This window comes from Tachypleus tridentatus, chromosome 4 (assembly GCF_004210375.1).
Source record: "Tachypleus tridentatus isolate NWPU-2018 chromosome 4, ASM421037v1, whole genome shotgun sequence".
Lineage (NCBI taxonomy): Eukaryota > Metazoa > Arthropoda > Merostomata > Xiphosura > Limulidae > Tachypleus > Tachypleus tridentatus.
This window is the reverse complement of record NC_134828.1, coordinates 77,899,966-77,916,050: the sequence shown is the minus strand read 5'-3', so window position 1 is coordinate 77,916,050 and position 16,085 is coordinate 77,899,966. Positions and strand designations below refer to the sequence as shown.

Below are 16,085 nucleotides of genomic sequence, written 5' to 3'. Positions count from 1 at the left end.
CCCACTGCTAGCGAATGTTCGGATTTACACGTTAAAATCAGGGGTTCTATCCCCTTCTGTGAATAAAGCAGATAACCCGATGTGGCTTTGCTATAAAAAAAAAAAACAGACCTCTTCACACCCTGGAGCGATCGAGATGTGATTGAAATAGTTAATGAACCGTTTTGTAAATTTAGATTATATTTTTGGAATATATTTTATTGCGTCTAAACACTACTTCTGTCTTAGTACGCTTTTTTAAATAATAAAGCTTATTACAAAATATAATATTAGTAAGTTTCAAATATAAAGAAAGTCGACAAAGTGGTAAAACGTATCTTTGTAAATTACTTAAATTTGTAAATGTGTCATTCTTGCCAACGAACAAGGAAAGTAATAACCACAGAAGCATCAGAGGTGCAGTTATTAGTGTATAATATATGATGATTAGTGAAAACATCCGGTCCACTTTTTACTGTATAGACATTAGTGACTATTGTTAACATCCATTGTGCAGTCTCACTGAGAGTATTTTAATGACTAGGGACAAAGTCGTGGTACAACTCTTACTAAACAGACTCTACTGACTAATGGTAAAATTCGTGGTGCACTTCTTGCTACACAGGCTAGAGATAGTATTTGTGTTGCATGCAGTTCTTAGTCTGTATCTTCTAATAATTAAGAATAGTATCCATGATGCAGTTATTACTCATATAAAGATACTAACGGCTCGGGATAACACTCTGGTACAGCTTTTACTGTTCAGGTTATAATGACTAGGGAAAACATCTGCGGCGCACGTTATACTGTATGGATTCTACTGATTAGGAATAACATTTTTTTTTCAATTCTTACTGTGTAGATTCCGATGGCTAACACCCATGGTGCAGATCTTACTGAATATATTTTTAATGACTACAGGGTCAAATCCATGGTGTATATCTTACTGTATAGATTCTTTTAACTAGGGATAACATTTGTGGTTCAGTTCTCACTGAATATATTTTAATGACTAGAGACAACTCTTTTGGCACTTCTTACTTTATAGTTTCTGGTGATTAGATATACTATCTTTTGTTCGGTTCTTATTGTGTAGATTCCAGTGTCTATGTGTAAAATAACATTCGTGGTGAAGATCCCACATTCCAATGACTAACAATAATATTTGTGGTGCAGTTCTTACTATATGGACTCAACTGGTTAGGAACAACCTCTGTGCAGGTGTTTTTAACAATATAAATTCCAATGATTAGTGATATCATTAGCGATGCAGTTCTTACTGTATAAACTGTACTGATTAGGGATAGAATGAGTAGCGGATTTCGTACTATGTATATTCTAATAACTAGTGGTAACATCTGTGGTGCAGTTATTACTGCATGTATTTCAATGATCAATAATTTTTATAACGGTATGGTAGATTTTAATCTAGTTGAATTAAATACACTTTTCTTAGTAACTTCGAATAGATACGGAAGGCACTTCTGCATTTTTGCTCCCATATAGATTTGTTTCTGTATAACTATATAATTCAATGCAGCTTCCAGTTGTTCTCAGTCGTAATATCATTTAATTGTGTATAAGTATGACATGTTACTAACCGTATACTGACAAATGACACCTCTGGGGAAGTTATTCCACGCCGTATTCATAGGTCCTCGCGAAAAAGATGAACATCTTGAGAATAATTGACATCACCTCGTTCACTGTAATTGCGATTAAGGTTAACTTTATTTACGAGCACTAGTAGTAATACAGCTCTAGAAATTATCTAAAAAACATATTATTTGGTTCGTATATTATACGGTCTAAAGACGTTTATTATACGTGCCTACTTCTTGACATACTTTTTCTGGTACAGCGAGTTTGGAGGAAGAGGATTTGGTCTCTAACTTCCGGTTTAAAAAGAGTCGCTCTATTTAGTTAAAATGAGAGTTTCTTACGTCTGCCTGTTTTGTTTTTTCTGAGTGATAGCGTGACTGCTGCCAAACAAGGAATTAGCATATATTTCAAGCGGTCGCATGATTATTGATAAGTGTGGGTTAGTGAATATTAATTTTTCATGTAACCCTTTTTATATAATTTATATGAAACTCACATGAATAGAAATGTCATCAAAGCAATGTTCATAATTATATATAACAGTTCTCTAAAACATTTTATTATATTCGAATTTTCTCACATAATTTATTTCCTAACCAGAAAAATAAAATGCATTTTACACAAAAAACAAAAGCATAAACGTGGAGATTAGATAGAAGAAACCACTTTCTTTACAAACAAATGTTATGAGTTTGAAAAAGAGAGAAAAAACAAAAAACGTACTATATATGTTTATAAATACTAATTTTTAGTTACGGTCATTCGTAAAATATATGAGCTACTCTATTTATCTATACAAAAAGTTCATAACAAAATGTAAGACATTGAAAAGTAATATACACTCAATAATTAGAAAAAAAAGTGAATAAGTAAGTGTTTGTGTAATAAATTAAATTTTTTACGACTCATGATTTGAACTCGAGACTATTCTCGTCATCAAAAACACTCTGACAACTAAACTAAACCGTTAACTAAATACCAATCTTTTTCTGAACAACTTAAACTACTACATTCTTCCATTTTCACAAATGTACATCTCAGGTCTTGTCTTAGGGACGTGGGACGACTTCTACTGGAGGTCTCGTTTGTTTTTTTTATTAGTTTGCGACCGAACCTGAGACTTGTTACACACCAGACAAGTGCACAACCGATATAGAAAATTAATACACTAGTCTGTTTTTATTAATTTTAACAACTCAAAGTACAAATACAAATACTGTAGCTATAATCAAACAATTTAATGCAACTACTCGGAGGTTTAGAGGAAAGATTAAAAGCTGAGGACAAGGTTTATTTAACGGAGTGAAGAGGGAATATGCGTTGCGGGCGTACCTCTTATGACCTGTGTCCATAGCTCGCCTTAATGTCCTAGAGGCTCTTGGGTTCTAGATTAAATATTACGCACTCTCCTGTTAACCATTGATTCGCACTTGTTTGTTTTTGAATTTCGCGCAAAGCTATACAAGGGCTATCTGCACTAGCCGTCCCTAATTTAGCAGTGTAAGACTAGAGGGAAGGCAGCTAGTCATCACCACCCACCGCCAACTCTTGGGCTATTCTTTTACCAACGAAGAGTGGGATTGACCGTGACATTATAACGCCCCCACAACTGAAAGGACAAGCATGTTTAGTGTGACGGGGATTTGAACCCACAATCCTCAAATTATAAGTCGAACGCCTTAACCCACCAGGCGATGCCGAGCCTCGCAGAATTGTATATAAATTATTTTTAATATTTGGTACATGTTTGTAGAGCTAGAAAAATATATTTGAATTCAGTGTAATTTATATGTTGAGTATGTTAAAATTTTCATATGCTGAATTAAATTTTATTAATATGTAACTGTCAGAAGAAATGCATTGGTTAGTTATTGAACTTACGAAAATTAACTATACCGTTGTTATATTGTAAATGAAATATGGTCACAAACTAATACACACCGGTTTCTATATATTTTGTGTGATTTTATCTAATTATTTTAAATAACCTCCGCTAGTACGACGGTCTACAAATTTACAACGCTAAAATCAGGGGTTCGATTCCCCTCGATAGGCTCAGTAGATAGCCCGACGTGGCTTTGCTATAAGAAAACACACACTAATTATTTTAAAGGAACTTTAAATGGAGATAAAGTGTTTATTTGGTCACTTCTATCAACAACATATACACAGAACTGGGTATCAGATAATAGTGTCGCAATTTTTGTAGGTGAAATGGAACCTATTAATTCGGATCCGGGAATGTATTAGCAATTCTAAAGTTTATGAAGGACAGATGTGAAAGTGACGCCACAACAGAAACAGATTGTCAGTGCGAGGCAACTATCTACATTGGTCTTATATAGACCGACTGTATACACACAAACACACACACGCACCTTCTGAGTAAATGTAGGAAACGGTTCATTTAGTTACATCCTGCAGATCTGTTATGTGTTCTCAGAGTGTATAGTAAGCAACGTGGTACAAATAATGATGTTTGGTGTGAAATAGCAGGTCAGTTTCCGCTCCCTTTCTCATTAATCCCTACAGCTACGAGACTCGAACAGTTCATTTCCTGTCCCAACAGGCGCCGCGAGCTGCATTCAGTCATACTAGTATTAAGCCAGCAGAAGAGAGCGTAGGCGGCCACTCGAGCTGCAGTTCATAGTCTCGTTGTCTAGGTTACGAAGTGTGCGAAGGAAGATGTGCAGAAACCCGAATGGATAATATATATATAGATATATATCTGTGTTATGTTTCTCTTCGAATCCGACCTTCTTAGCTATAGCCGTTGTTATTGTTACAATGTTCGGCTATTTGTTAGTGTTTGACATTGTGAAACTATCAACTTTTGTTACATTTTAAATTTCGTGACCGTAAATGGCGTAAGGATATTCGTGAAAATGTTGAAGTGTTTTCCTTTCGCTTACCATAACTTACAAGAAGACGATTATTGTCATGTGCCACTAGAAAACTCGCCAGTGCGGACGTTTCGTAAGTCGAACCCCAACGTTGTTTTGCCGAGGCCCAAATCCTTACCGACTTCCCCTCAGCCCTTGCCAACTTCCAAATCCAAGAACACAAAACATATTGAAAAGCAGGAGGCTCTTCGTAGAGCAACGGAACTGATCTCGGTACACCAGGGTCCAGAACTTTCGTATCGATATACTCGGTTTTCTGGATCATCGCCCCAACTTTTCGATTTATCCCGTCACAGAATCGATTCCATGAATCGCTCAAAAATCCAATGGGAGGGAGACGAGAGTGATTTTAGAAGCTCAGATACTGATAGACCTAACGCTTTCATCAGTAGCCCTCCACGGGATTGGCTTCATCCGGATCAAAAGATCAGAGATGGTGGTGTATGCTACAGGATACGTGTAAGTGTAGCTAATTTTTGTTTTTTGGCAAAGCCACTAAAATTATCGGCCACATATGTAAGTGAAGACCATTTATTTGTTGTTATTGCATTCGTTTGCGTAGTGACATTTATGAAATGCAAGGTGTAAGTACCAGCTATTATTAATTGTGATGATTAGTGACACTCAAAATTATTAGTTCACAGACTCGCTAGTGATATTTCAAGTATTGGTTAGGGTGCTCAATACACAATGTTCAGGTCGTTGGTTCGAATCCCTCCACCAAACACGCTCCTCTTTTCATCCGCAGGGACTTTATTATGTAACGAACAATTCCACTGTTTTACTAATGGAGTTCAATAATCAGTGAGAGCAGTGTTGATTAGTTGTCTTTCCTCTAATCTATGATTTCTAAATTAGAAATAACTAGCGCAAATGACCATTGAACATTCTTGCGCGAAATTAAACAAATTTATGTGATGATTTCGTCATAGTAGATAAACTTTTTATTTTGTTTTTATAAATATGTAATTGTTTGTTGTTCAAAATTCATATGTTTGTTGTTGTTTTGAATTAAGCACAAAACTACACAATGGGTTATCTGTGCTCTGCCCACCACAGGTATCGAAACCCGGTTTATATATATATATATAGTAAGTACGAAAACTGTAGTAACAACTGTAATACACTTAATTTATTGGATCCTGGCAACTGTTCCTATGTGGCACAAAACTATAACAAAATTTTAAACTTTCTGTAATATTCAGAAACGAATCTATTAGACTGTGACAGTTTGAGTTGTTATTAAAAATAAAAGCTTTACTAGCGAGAGATATTTCTCATTACGAAATGTCAAAAGTTACAGTGAAACACCCTTTTACTTCTTTATTTATACTTAAAAAATAATAATTAAAGAAAGAAAGGTATATGTGAAAGGAAGTAATTGTTATAAAAATTATGGTAAGTTAATGTCTTTCTGAAAGACTCTTTTAAATGTTTTTCTACCACTTGTTGGTAAAAACCCACCTGGAAGAAACTAATAATTTTTTTTTTTTTTTTTTTACATTTGTAACGTATTCTAATTATTAACAAAGTCTATATTACTACCAAGCTGAGCAGCACTACCTTGAATGTTTTTCCTTGCGAACTTGTTGTTTGTATTTCAATATTTTAATATCCAGTATTCAGTAGGGCAAGTAAAAATATTCATAACTAATTATTTAAAAAAAATTAAATACTATAAGTTTTATTAGAATTATACTAGAAACTGCTGTTAATATCTGAGTTTGGAAATAAAATCTTAATTGATAAGCTGGTTCGAATTTTGTGCAAAGCTACACAAGGGTTACCTGCGTTAGTTGTCCCTAATTTAGCAGCGAAAGACTAGAGGGAATCCTGCAAGAAATTATCACACTATTCTTTTACTAGTGTGATTGACCCCACTACTGCCCCCCGCTAGTACAGCGGTATGTCTCCGGATTTACAACGCTAAAATCAGGGGTTCGATTATCCTTGGCGGGCTGAGCAGACAGCCCTTTGGGGCTTTGCTATAAGGAAAACACACACACACACACCCCACTACTGAAATATCGATTAAGTTTAGTGGGACGGGGATTCAAACCTGGGGCCCTCTGACTGCGCCCTAACCACCTGGCTATGCTGAGCCATTATCAAGCACACCGAGAGGATGAAGGAAGTATTAATACAAACTTTTATACCAAACTATTTTACTCCAAATGTAGCATTATTTGATATGTCTCATACATTACTTTATTTTGTTTTTGTCCTTATACATAAGTTAACGTTGTTACATACAACTGTGTTGAATTGGGACTTGAAAAAAAATTATCCAAAAATACTAGACTCTACACGGGGCTATTTGTACATACCGTCCCTAAGTTTGAAGTGAAAGACTTGAGGGAGGGAGCCAGTTAATTAATACCACCCATCGACAATTCTTGAGCTATTCTTTACCAAGAATTGCGGTGAGGGGATTCAAACCAGTAACTCACAGAGTACGAGTAGAGCGCCCTATCTACCAGACCACGTCAGGCCCTAAAGAAATTAGGTTGAGTCGATGTGAAATACTAAAAATACCTGACCGGGTCAATAAGGGCTAAATGTGAAATACTAGAGTAGCATATTGGATTGACGTAGCTTATAAAAGTTCCAACCAAACATGTCTCACAAGAAAAAATAGAAAATCTTTGTCTTTTCTGCTCTAAATATACTACTGGTGTAAGTTTGAGATATACGTAGTACTGATAATGAAAAATACAAAAATACTGTCTTTTATGACAGGATTAGTTCTTAAACTCTTTATAATCACACTGCACCCTCGGTACTGCAACGGGCTATGCAATATCATTCACTAAATAAGTTCCATGAGAATGTAAATACCTCATATGCTACATTGTTTCGTGAATCGTGATAGTAATATATATTGGAGATTCTTCAGGTACTGCACAATGGACTAATATAGTCATGTTTTAATTTTTCGACTGACTATTGATAGTTCTTCAAATAATCATACAGTGACCTCAGATATAAGTTCATTAGTTAGTGAATAACCTTATCACGTTTCATTAATATTTAGTTAGTTATTGAAAATACTTATTACGAATTCTTGTTTTATTAGTAGATACTTATGTAATGGTTGGATATTGAATATGTTTAAACCAGATTCAGAAGCTATACTATCAGATTTTATACGGTTCCACTATATGTATCATCTTATCACATACTCATTGGCAGTGGTATTTGAATGGTCTTATCAGATGTTCTTTGATAGAATGACTCAAAGCAGTCATGGCATGTATTCAATAGGAAGCGGATGCCAAAAGTGAATCCACAGTAAACTTTAACGCTGAAATGTAATGAGCTAATCGAAAGTATTATACATCTTTCGCAGGGATCGAATCCCGAACAGTAGGGCTATAAGCTCCTTTCTTACCGCTAAGCCGCCTGGAAGAGAAAGAAATTCCATGGGAAAGACACCTGGAAAGAATGTTTTTAGTAATCTGTATTGACATAGGTTTTGTACAGATTAAATCTTGAAGAATTACATAGGGCGAAGTGTTTTTACGGCGAACGTATAAAACTTAGTAAATAACTGTTGTAAGAGACTGGTCATTCTTTTTTTTTTTTCAGGTTTAACAGGCGATAGAAGGCTAAACAAAAGGTTTTTGTCCACCTTCGTATCCTGCCGTTACAGTTTGACTAAGCACAGAGCTCATACGTTAGCTAACCGGACGAGAAATAAATTTCCTTCCGGCAGCTTTTCCCTTACGGAGATATCCGGTCTCTCCCTTTCCGTTTTTACTGACATATTATGTTAGTCAAAAGAGATTGTTGATATTCTATACGCTCGTGTTGGTTTGAATTATTAGATCATGCGTACACTACATTAGATATAGTTGCACGTGCTTAGGCTTGCGACATTTTAACTGTTTTGAAAATATGTCCTATAATATGTTTGTTTTTTAACAATGCAAATAATCGCTTATGGGTTCCTGTAGATTCGTCAGCTGCAGACCCGGATTAAACCTCCAGATGGTACAGTTGTTATAAACTGCGCGATTCTAAATAAGGTTTCACGAAAGAAAACTGTTGTTAAAATTGATGTAGTTTTATGGTACCTCAACAATTTTCTTCTTCTTTTTATAATAAGATTGTCACATTTCTGTCGTTTCGCAAAGACGTTTCTGTTCTTCTGTGATCTCAGTATCAAAATGTTTATAGCCTAGCATACTCAACACTGATCTTTCTTCAAAAAAACCGTGGCTTATGAAATAGTTGTTCCTCGCTGGGACAGTGGTAAGCTACGTATTTACAACGCTAAAATTGGGGGGTTCGATTCCCTTTGGTGGGCACAGCAGATAGCCCGATGTGACTTTGGTATAAGAAAAGCACATAAAAACATACGAAACAGTTTTTCAAACTCTTTTTTTTTTCCTTATAAAGCCACGTGTTTTAAACAATTCTCAGTATTTTTATAGCACTGTATATAGTCTATCCATAATATATGAAGAAATGTATATAACTCGAAGTTCTGAATGTCATAAATAACTTTACACTTTTTGTTTTTATAATAGCAGTTCCATTTATCATGTATATAATAAAAAACGCTGCGCGTTTTATAAGAGGAGCGACTTGATAAAAAAAACTCGGCACATTTTCATACAAACAAAAAAAATCCAAAACGAAATTTTCGATATGAAACATGTGTGTTTGTGTTTTTTGATAGCAAATCCACCTCAGGCTATCTGCTGAGTTCATCGAGGGGAATCGATTCCCTGATTTTAGCAATGTAAATCTGTAGACGTGCCGCTGTACTAGTGGGGGACATGAAACATATATCATACATAATGTGTACTTGTGTATCACCTTAGAAATAAATTTTGTTATCGTTGCCAAGGTGTGAAACAAATAGTCCCTGGATTTCAAGTTTCAATTATATACTTAGGAGTATGGAAAAAAAGTACGTGGCCTGATATCTTAATGTTAATAAATGTGCTGGGACAAACTGAAGTAGGGGCATATGGTTTCATAAAATATTATATATTGCTATTGTTATGTTATTTCAATTTTAAGAAAGCTGTTCACAAATGCGAGTTGCTTCACTGACATTTCTTGTTACTGTAATAGTTTGTTGCATATTTGTTCGGATCATCATTGACCAGAATGTTTCTGTTTCATACCAGTTGAAAGAAAACATGACTGAACACGTCCTCAGTTACATACTGTTGGTCTGTCTAAAATGACATTTTCATTCTACATTTTCTTTTAAAATTCAAATTTAAAGTGTTACGCAAAAAAAGATAGGTTATCTTGTTTACTGAAGCATGGTTGATGCCTGTATATCCACTCTAAATAGACTCGAACACACTTAAGACAACAGAAACATTTAGGTATTGCATGTATTACGAAACAAAAATATACGGTCCTTTTACACCAAAGTATGGAGCATGTTTTTGCAACAACAGGTTGTGAATCATGGATGTTTGGACTCACTTTTCGGGCACGCTAACTACTGTTATATGCCCAACGCCCAGATAATAAGGTTGAGAGACTAACATGTCTACCAAAGGCCGTAGTTGTGTTGACTAGTATGAATGTATTTTGTGTTTAATAAATAAAAAATAAGTGAGTTTTCTTGAACGTTCAACATTTACAAAGAGGTTGGTTGTTTTGTTAATTATCTTCTTAAGCGCCTTTGTATGGTACTTATTACAAGAAAATGGCCAGATAAAAAAGTCGTATATACATATATATATACAAACACCGAAGAAGTTAATTACTTCACATTTTACTGATTAATTAGAGAAGAACTGGGTATGAATAATAATTACATAATATTTAGTCCAGGTTTCCAAAAGTATGAGACATAAATATGGTGCAATAATGACCACTAATTGGTGATAAGTTACCTTCGTGTTTTACATGAAAAATGACGTTGAATAGAAACGATTATTAACATACTTGGTCATAATAAGAGAATAGTTTGACGAGTTCAATCTTAAACGTGAATATTAATATTAGTGAATAAAAAATAACATCAAACTTTTAGTACTTTTGTTTTCATTTTATTTCGAAAGAACTCGGTTACTGACTCAGTTATTTGCAAATTTAACGAGTGATTGAATCGATGACCTCACTAGCCCAAGACGACACTGTGATGTAATTTGTCATTTTTTTATTTTTGTTTTTTTCTGTGTGCATGTGTGTTTTCGTGACATTAAGATTGGGTTAACCAAGGTGACGTCACTTGGGCGTATGGATATGATTTTCCTTGTAATGTTAAACCAGCTACAAGTTTTTCCCAAACCAGTTGCACCCAGAACCCACCCTTTCATGCCCGCGTCTTAAAGTACTAGGTATATTTTTTATTTCTTTCAACAGCATCTTGTTAGAAATGCCTTAAAGAACAAATGTTTCTTTATTTTTTGTATCTTACTTACCCACACACATTTAAATCGGGTAACTAAATTATTAAAAAAACTGAGTAAATATACATTTTTAAAGCTCCAGTGTTTGAATTATATACATGAATGTATCATTACATATCTGTTTTTTTTATGTTTAAAATGACACAATTTCAGTGAATGTAAATGTCTATTTCCTGTTTAGTAATGGTTCGGCATGGCCAGGTGGGTTAAGGCGTTTGACTTGTAATCTGAGGGTCGCAGGTTCGAATCCCCGTCGCACCGAACATGCTTGCTCTTTCAGCTGGGGGGGGTGTTATAATGTGCGGTCAGTTCCGCTATTCGGTGATAATAGAGTAACCCAAAAGTTGGCGGTGGGTGATGATGACTAGCTGCCTTCCCTCTAATCTTACACTGCTAAATTAGGGACGGCTAGTGCAGATAGCCCTTGTATAGCTTTGCGCGAAATTCAAAAACAAACAAACCTCTTTAGCTGTAAATGGGATAGCGATAGAGTATAAAGCAGTGTTGTTATAATTTCTGTGATATTTCTTGATCGCTCTTTAAAGAATAGTTTTGCCTAAGTCAGCAGAAAGGTTTCATCTGACGACAAAGTATTTGTCTTGTAAGTCTTTCCTCACCAAATAGTTCCTCTTTGAGGTTTACTATAGCGTCAAAATACAGATTTTCAATCACGACAAGAGACAGTCTAATGGTAGGGAACGAGTTAAACTACAAGAGTACGCAACTATTATGGTAAAATGAATAAATAACTTGAGGGTATAATATCCTCAAACACAACCTTCATGTACAATCTTGTCGCAGTTTGGGTAGTTTTACACACCATTGTTTGAGATCACTTGATGATTTACCTCAGTGAAGTCAAAGCATGCACAAAATGTTAAAAATACGTTCATTCCATTTGTGCTAACAATAGTCATTCTCTCTGCCTTCTAGTTTAGGAAACTGTATAAAACCAGATAACGGTAAATCGCTAACACAAGTACCGATTAGCTCATGATATACGTATTAAATATTTTAGGAGTCTTCAAGGATACTTAAACGATAATTGCTATTTTCACGTACTTTCTGTATTTGCCTCCCACTAGTACAACGGTAAGTCTACGGATTTACGACACTAAAATCATAGGTTCGATTCTCCTCGGTGGACTCAGCAGATAACCCGATGTAGCTTTGCTATAAGAAAATACACACTTTCTGTATTCTGGCTTATTAAGTTTTCATCTGTATAGAAAAATGTGAGGAGAAAAACATCACCAGGTGCTTTACCTATAAAGAAGAATTAATTTGCAGTATGAGACTGGGCCCAACATGGACAAGCGTGTTAAGGCGTGCGACTCGTAATCTGAGGGTCGCGGGTTCGCATCCCCACCGCGCCAAACATGCTCGCCCTTTCAGCCGTGGGGGCGTTATAATGTGACAGTCAATCCCACTATTCGTTGGTAAAAGAGTAAGTAGCCCAAGAGTTGGCGGTGGGTGGTGATGACTAGCTGCCTTTCCTCTAGTCTTACACTACTAAATTAGGGACGGCTAGCACAGATAGCCCTCGAGTAGCTTTGTGTGAAATTCAAAACAAACAACGTATGAGACTGAACCATGAACACGTGTTCTCGATGGTCCAGCTGCTTGTAGTTTCGATACTCACGGTGAGCAAAGCACACATAGCTCTTTCTTTAGCTTTGTACTTAACAAACAAAAAAATGAACGTTTCATTTGTTAAACTCAGTGAAAAAGAGAGAACTTCAGACAATAAGAAATTAAAATTTATTAGATTATATTTATGATATTAACTAAAAGTTATATTACAAACCTTGCTTGCATTTGTTTAAATGAATATTATTTTCGATGCATTTTGCTCAAATTATTTATCATATTTCTTGGCGTCAAAGACGCGCCGGTATCGAAGACGCACCCTCCATTTTGATTAGATAAATTTTGAAAAAATAAAAAAAAGATAAACATGAGAATAAGGTCGCAGCAATTCACCAATCTTACCAAGATGTTTCGTGGATTGTTTAGTGACTTATGGCACGTAAATCCTCGGTGGAATCAGCAGGTAGCCCGATGTGACTTTGCTATAAGAAAACACACACACACATAAATCCTCTTGCCCACTTCTCGTTTTTTGTGAGCTATATGCTTATCATATCTACCTTTGATACCTTATGTTACCACTGAAATATCTGTATTATTACCAGTAATAACGCTATTCTAAGCCTGAGGAGTTAGAAAGAGTGCCGGCATTACAGCACCATATTTATTTGTTATTTAATACCAAGTAACTTATACATTTCATTCAGGGCCATATAGAGGGCCTTGGATTGCTGTCTGGTATCGAAACGCTTCCTCTATGCCAAGAAACGTAACCTTCGGCCTGAAAGACAGGGTAAATTTTTAAGACTTATTTTAGGGATAGAATAGCGTCTTCGACATCGGAAAATACGTTACATATTTTAATACTAAATTATAAAACAATTTGACTGTAACATGGATAACAATCAAATAAAGTTACAAGTGTGATAACCTTCATCCCAGTGACTCAGCGGTAAGCTGGAGGACTTACATGCTTAAACATGCCCACAGAAACAATAACAATAAAATAAGTGTGGCACACTAAAAATACAAAGCACTGAATGTTGTTTGGCCAAAGTTTTGACCACATAATTGTTATTATTACTCGTTACAGCAATTTTAGATATTGTTTTTTTTTAATTCCCATAAATTACATATTTTAGTCAAGTATAATTTATTTATAAATGTTTATACATGTCCGAATATTGACATTTTTTGTACATAACTCTAGCCCTAACTGTAACAATAATCTCGACTTTTACCATGTGATTCAATATAACCTGAAGCTCTGAGTCAGTTTCCTGGCTTGGTTTGCATTGCTAACATTTCCTGCTGTTTTATTCCAACCACTTAACACATTTGTCATGTACCCCTCTCCCCTCGATTATTTTGCTCATCTTTTTTTTCTTTCACTGTTCACTTTTTCTGTATATGAGTTCTGAGTGGCCTAGGTTCATGTTTTGGTTATTTTGTAGCACGATATCAGATATTCTGCTAGTTTGAAACAGCTTTTACTCCTAAAATGCGGAGTTGTGCGTAACTATGCTAAATATTAAGCAGGTATCAATCAGCTACCCAACTGAAATAATAAACAGAAATATTAAACGATAAAATTAAAAGAATGATGAGGATAAAATTAAAACCAAATCCTCAAGCAAATATTGAAATATAAATACCTCGGACTACAGTTAACAGCACCAAGTTCATTAATAATATTTCTTACATTGATCAAAGTTTTCACATGAAAATTATGAAGTTAAATTCATTTTTGGCGAAGTTGTTTTGAAGAAAAACAACCTGATTTCAGTAACGTGAGATTCATATTTGTGTATAATTTCGTCCCTGACCTTCCTGCTTTAGGTATGTGCTTCTCTCCACTAACGTTTCAGCGGAAGTAATAAAGTATGCTGTGCCTACGTTTCTCTTGGAGGTACCGTTGACTCCAAATGCTTGACTTGAGGTTGTGGCGTAATTTAGAGAAAAGAAAGTAAAGCCTGTGCTATCGTCATCTTGTTACAAGATAAACTTCATGTTTTAAGGTGATACAAAGCTTCAAAATATATATGATATATATACATGGCCTTTTCTTAAAGACCATAAAATCTGGAAATGAACAGGCGTAGATGCCTTAAAAGTCAAATCTTTCTTTATACACTGGCATTTTTGTTTTTTGATCACTTTGAATATTTTAGCCAATTGAAAGATGCATATTTAATCAGAAATTTGTTTTTATAGTTGTAGCAGAAAATGTGTTCATTTGTAATACGTATCCATTTTAAAAATTAAAACTTAAACACCTTTGTTTATTCTATTATGTCACGTTTCATAATTTATCTCGGACGAGGCTCCAATTTATTTTGTTACATACGTTACGTATAACAATTTCAAACAGTCGGAAATTCTAATTTTAATTTGGTATTTAATTGAATGTCGATATGTATTAAATTCATGATAATTATCAACAAGATTGATACATACAATTTTCTTTCTTAACACAATTATATTTTAATATACGAACAGCAATACAATTTATAATAACGGTTACTACAAATAATTATTACAAATAATGGTTTATATACAAAAGTTTTACAAACAAACATACCGAATCTTCTATTTTTTATTTATTATTATTATTTTTAACTTGATTTTAGCTTAAAGATCTAATGCACAAGTTTATTGGGGAGAGGTGTTTAGGTCTCTCTTCATCATATATGCAATATCTGTCTAGTTCGCATAACAGCTCATTTTTTCGCCAATTTTTATCAAAATATTTTATTGTACTATGTAGAAGTCTATCTGGTATTGTTTGTAGCGTGAACTCGGTTTGTAGTGTTTTAGGTGCGCAGACATAACGCTGTGCCACTAGGGGCATTTTAAAAACGAACACAAAATCACTCTATTACATCGTAAAACGAAAACGAAAACACTGCTGTTATATTCATAGTTTTGAGCATGTAGGATTATTTCTTATAGTAATTCCATTTATCTCTAAGTTTAGTAATTTTCCAACATTTAATTTCATAATATATAAAAAGTCAAACTATAAACAAACAAACAAAAACTTATTCAAATATCAGCCTTGATATTGAGATTTAGTTACTATAAAAGACAGTGGTGGACAAACTGTGAGAGATAAGTAAATAATCATGTAAGCGATTCTGCAGTAAATTATTGTTTCTAAAATTACTAAATTTAACACTCGCACCTTATAATTATCTAAATCATAACCTTCATATTAAGTTTAAACGATATAATAGTGTATACCTAACAATAAACCCCTCTTCAAGAAGAATATGTACATTTTTTTTCATTATTACAAAGTTTATTTTCAGTTCTTACACAAAGATTCCTCGAATAGTCTGCACCAACATTTTCAGTTCCCTTGTTGGTCTCTCATTGCATCGATGGACTCAGTAGATAACCAGATGTAGCTTTGCTAAAAGAAAATACACACACACACACACACTCTCATTGCATAGGACCCCAAATGGGCGTCATCCTGACAGGATCTCATGTCGTCAGCTTCATTCTGTGTTGTCTGTGGTCTGAATTTCTTTTATATCTGTATATTGGCATGATAGATCTTGTACCTCTTTCTTCGTGCCAATCAATAATTTACTTATGCTGATGTCTTTGTACGTCTCAT

The 16,085-nt window shown here is 34.7% G+C and overlaps 1 protein-coding gene across 2 annotated transcripts in view; it reads left to right on the top strand.

Annotated features, from left to right (window-relative positions):
• Window positions 1-4,004: 4,004 nt before the first annotated feature.
• LOC143249500 (SHC-transforming protein 1-like) overlaps window positions 4,005-16,085 on the top strand; it is a 55,622-nt gene continuing 43,541 nt past the window's right edge. Inside the window, exon 1 of one of the 2 annotated variants that reach the window (XM_076499438.1) lies at window positions 4,005-4,943. In XM_076499438.1, coding sequence (XP_076355553.1) covers window positions 4,467-4,943 — 477 coding nt within the window. In that variant the 5' untranslated portion in view covers window positions 4,005-4,466. The remainder of the gene's footprint in view (window positions 4,944-16,085) is intronic. The other variant, XM_076499442.1, reaches the window with a different exon arrangement.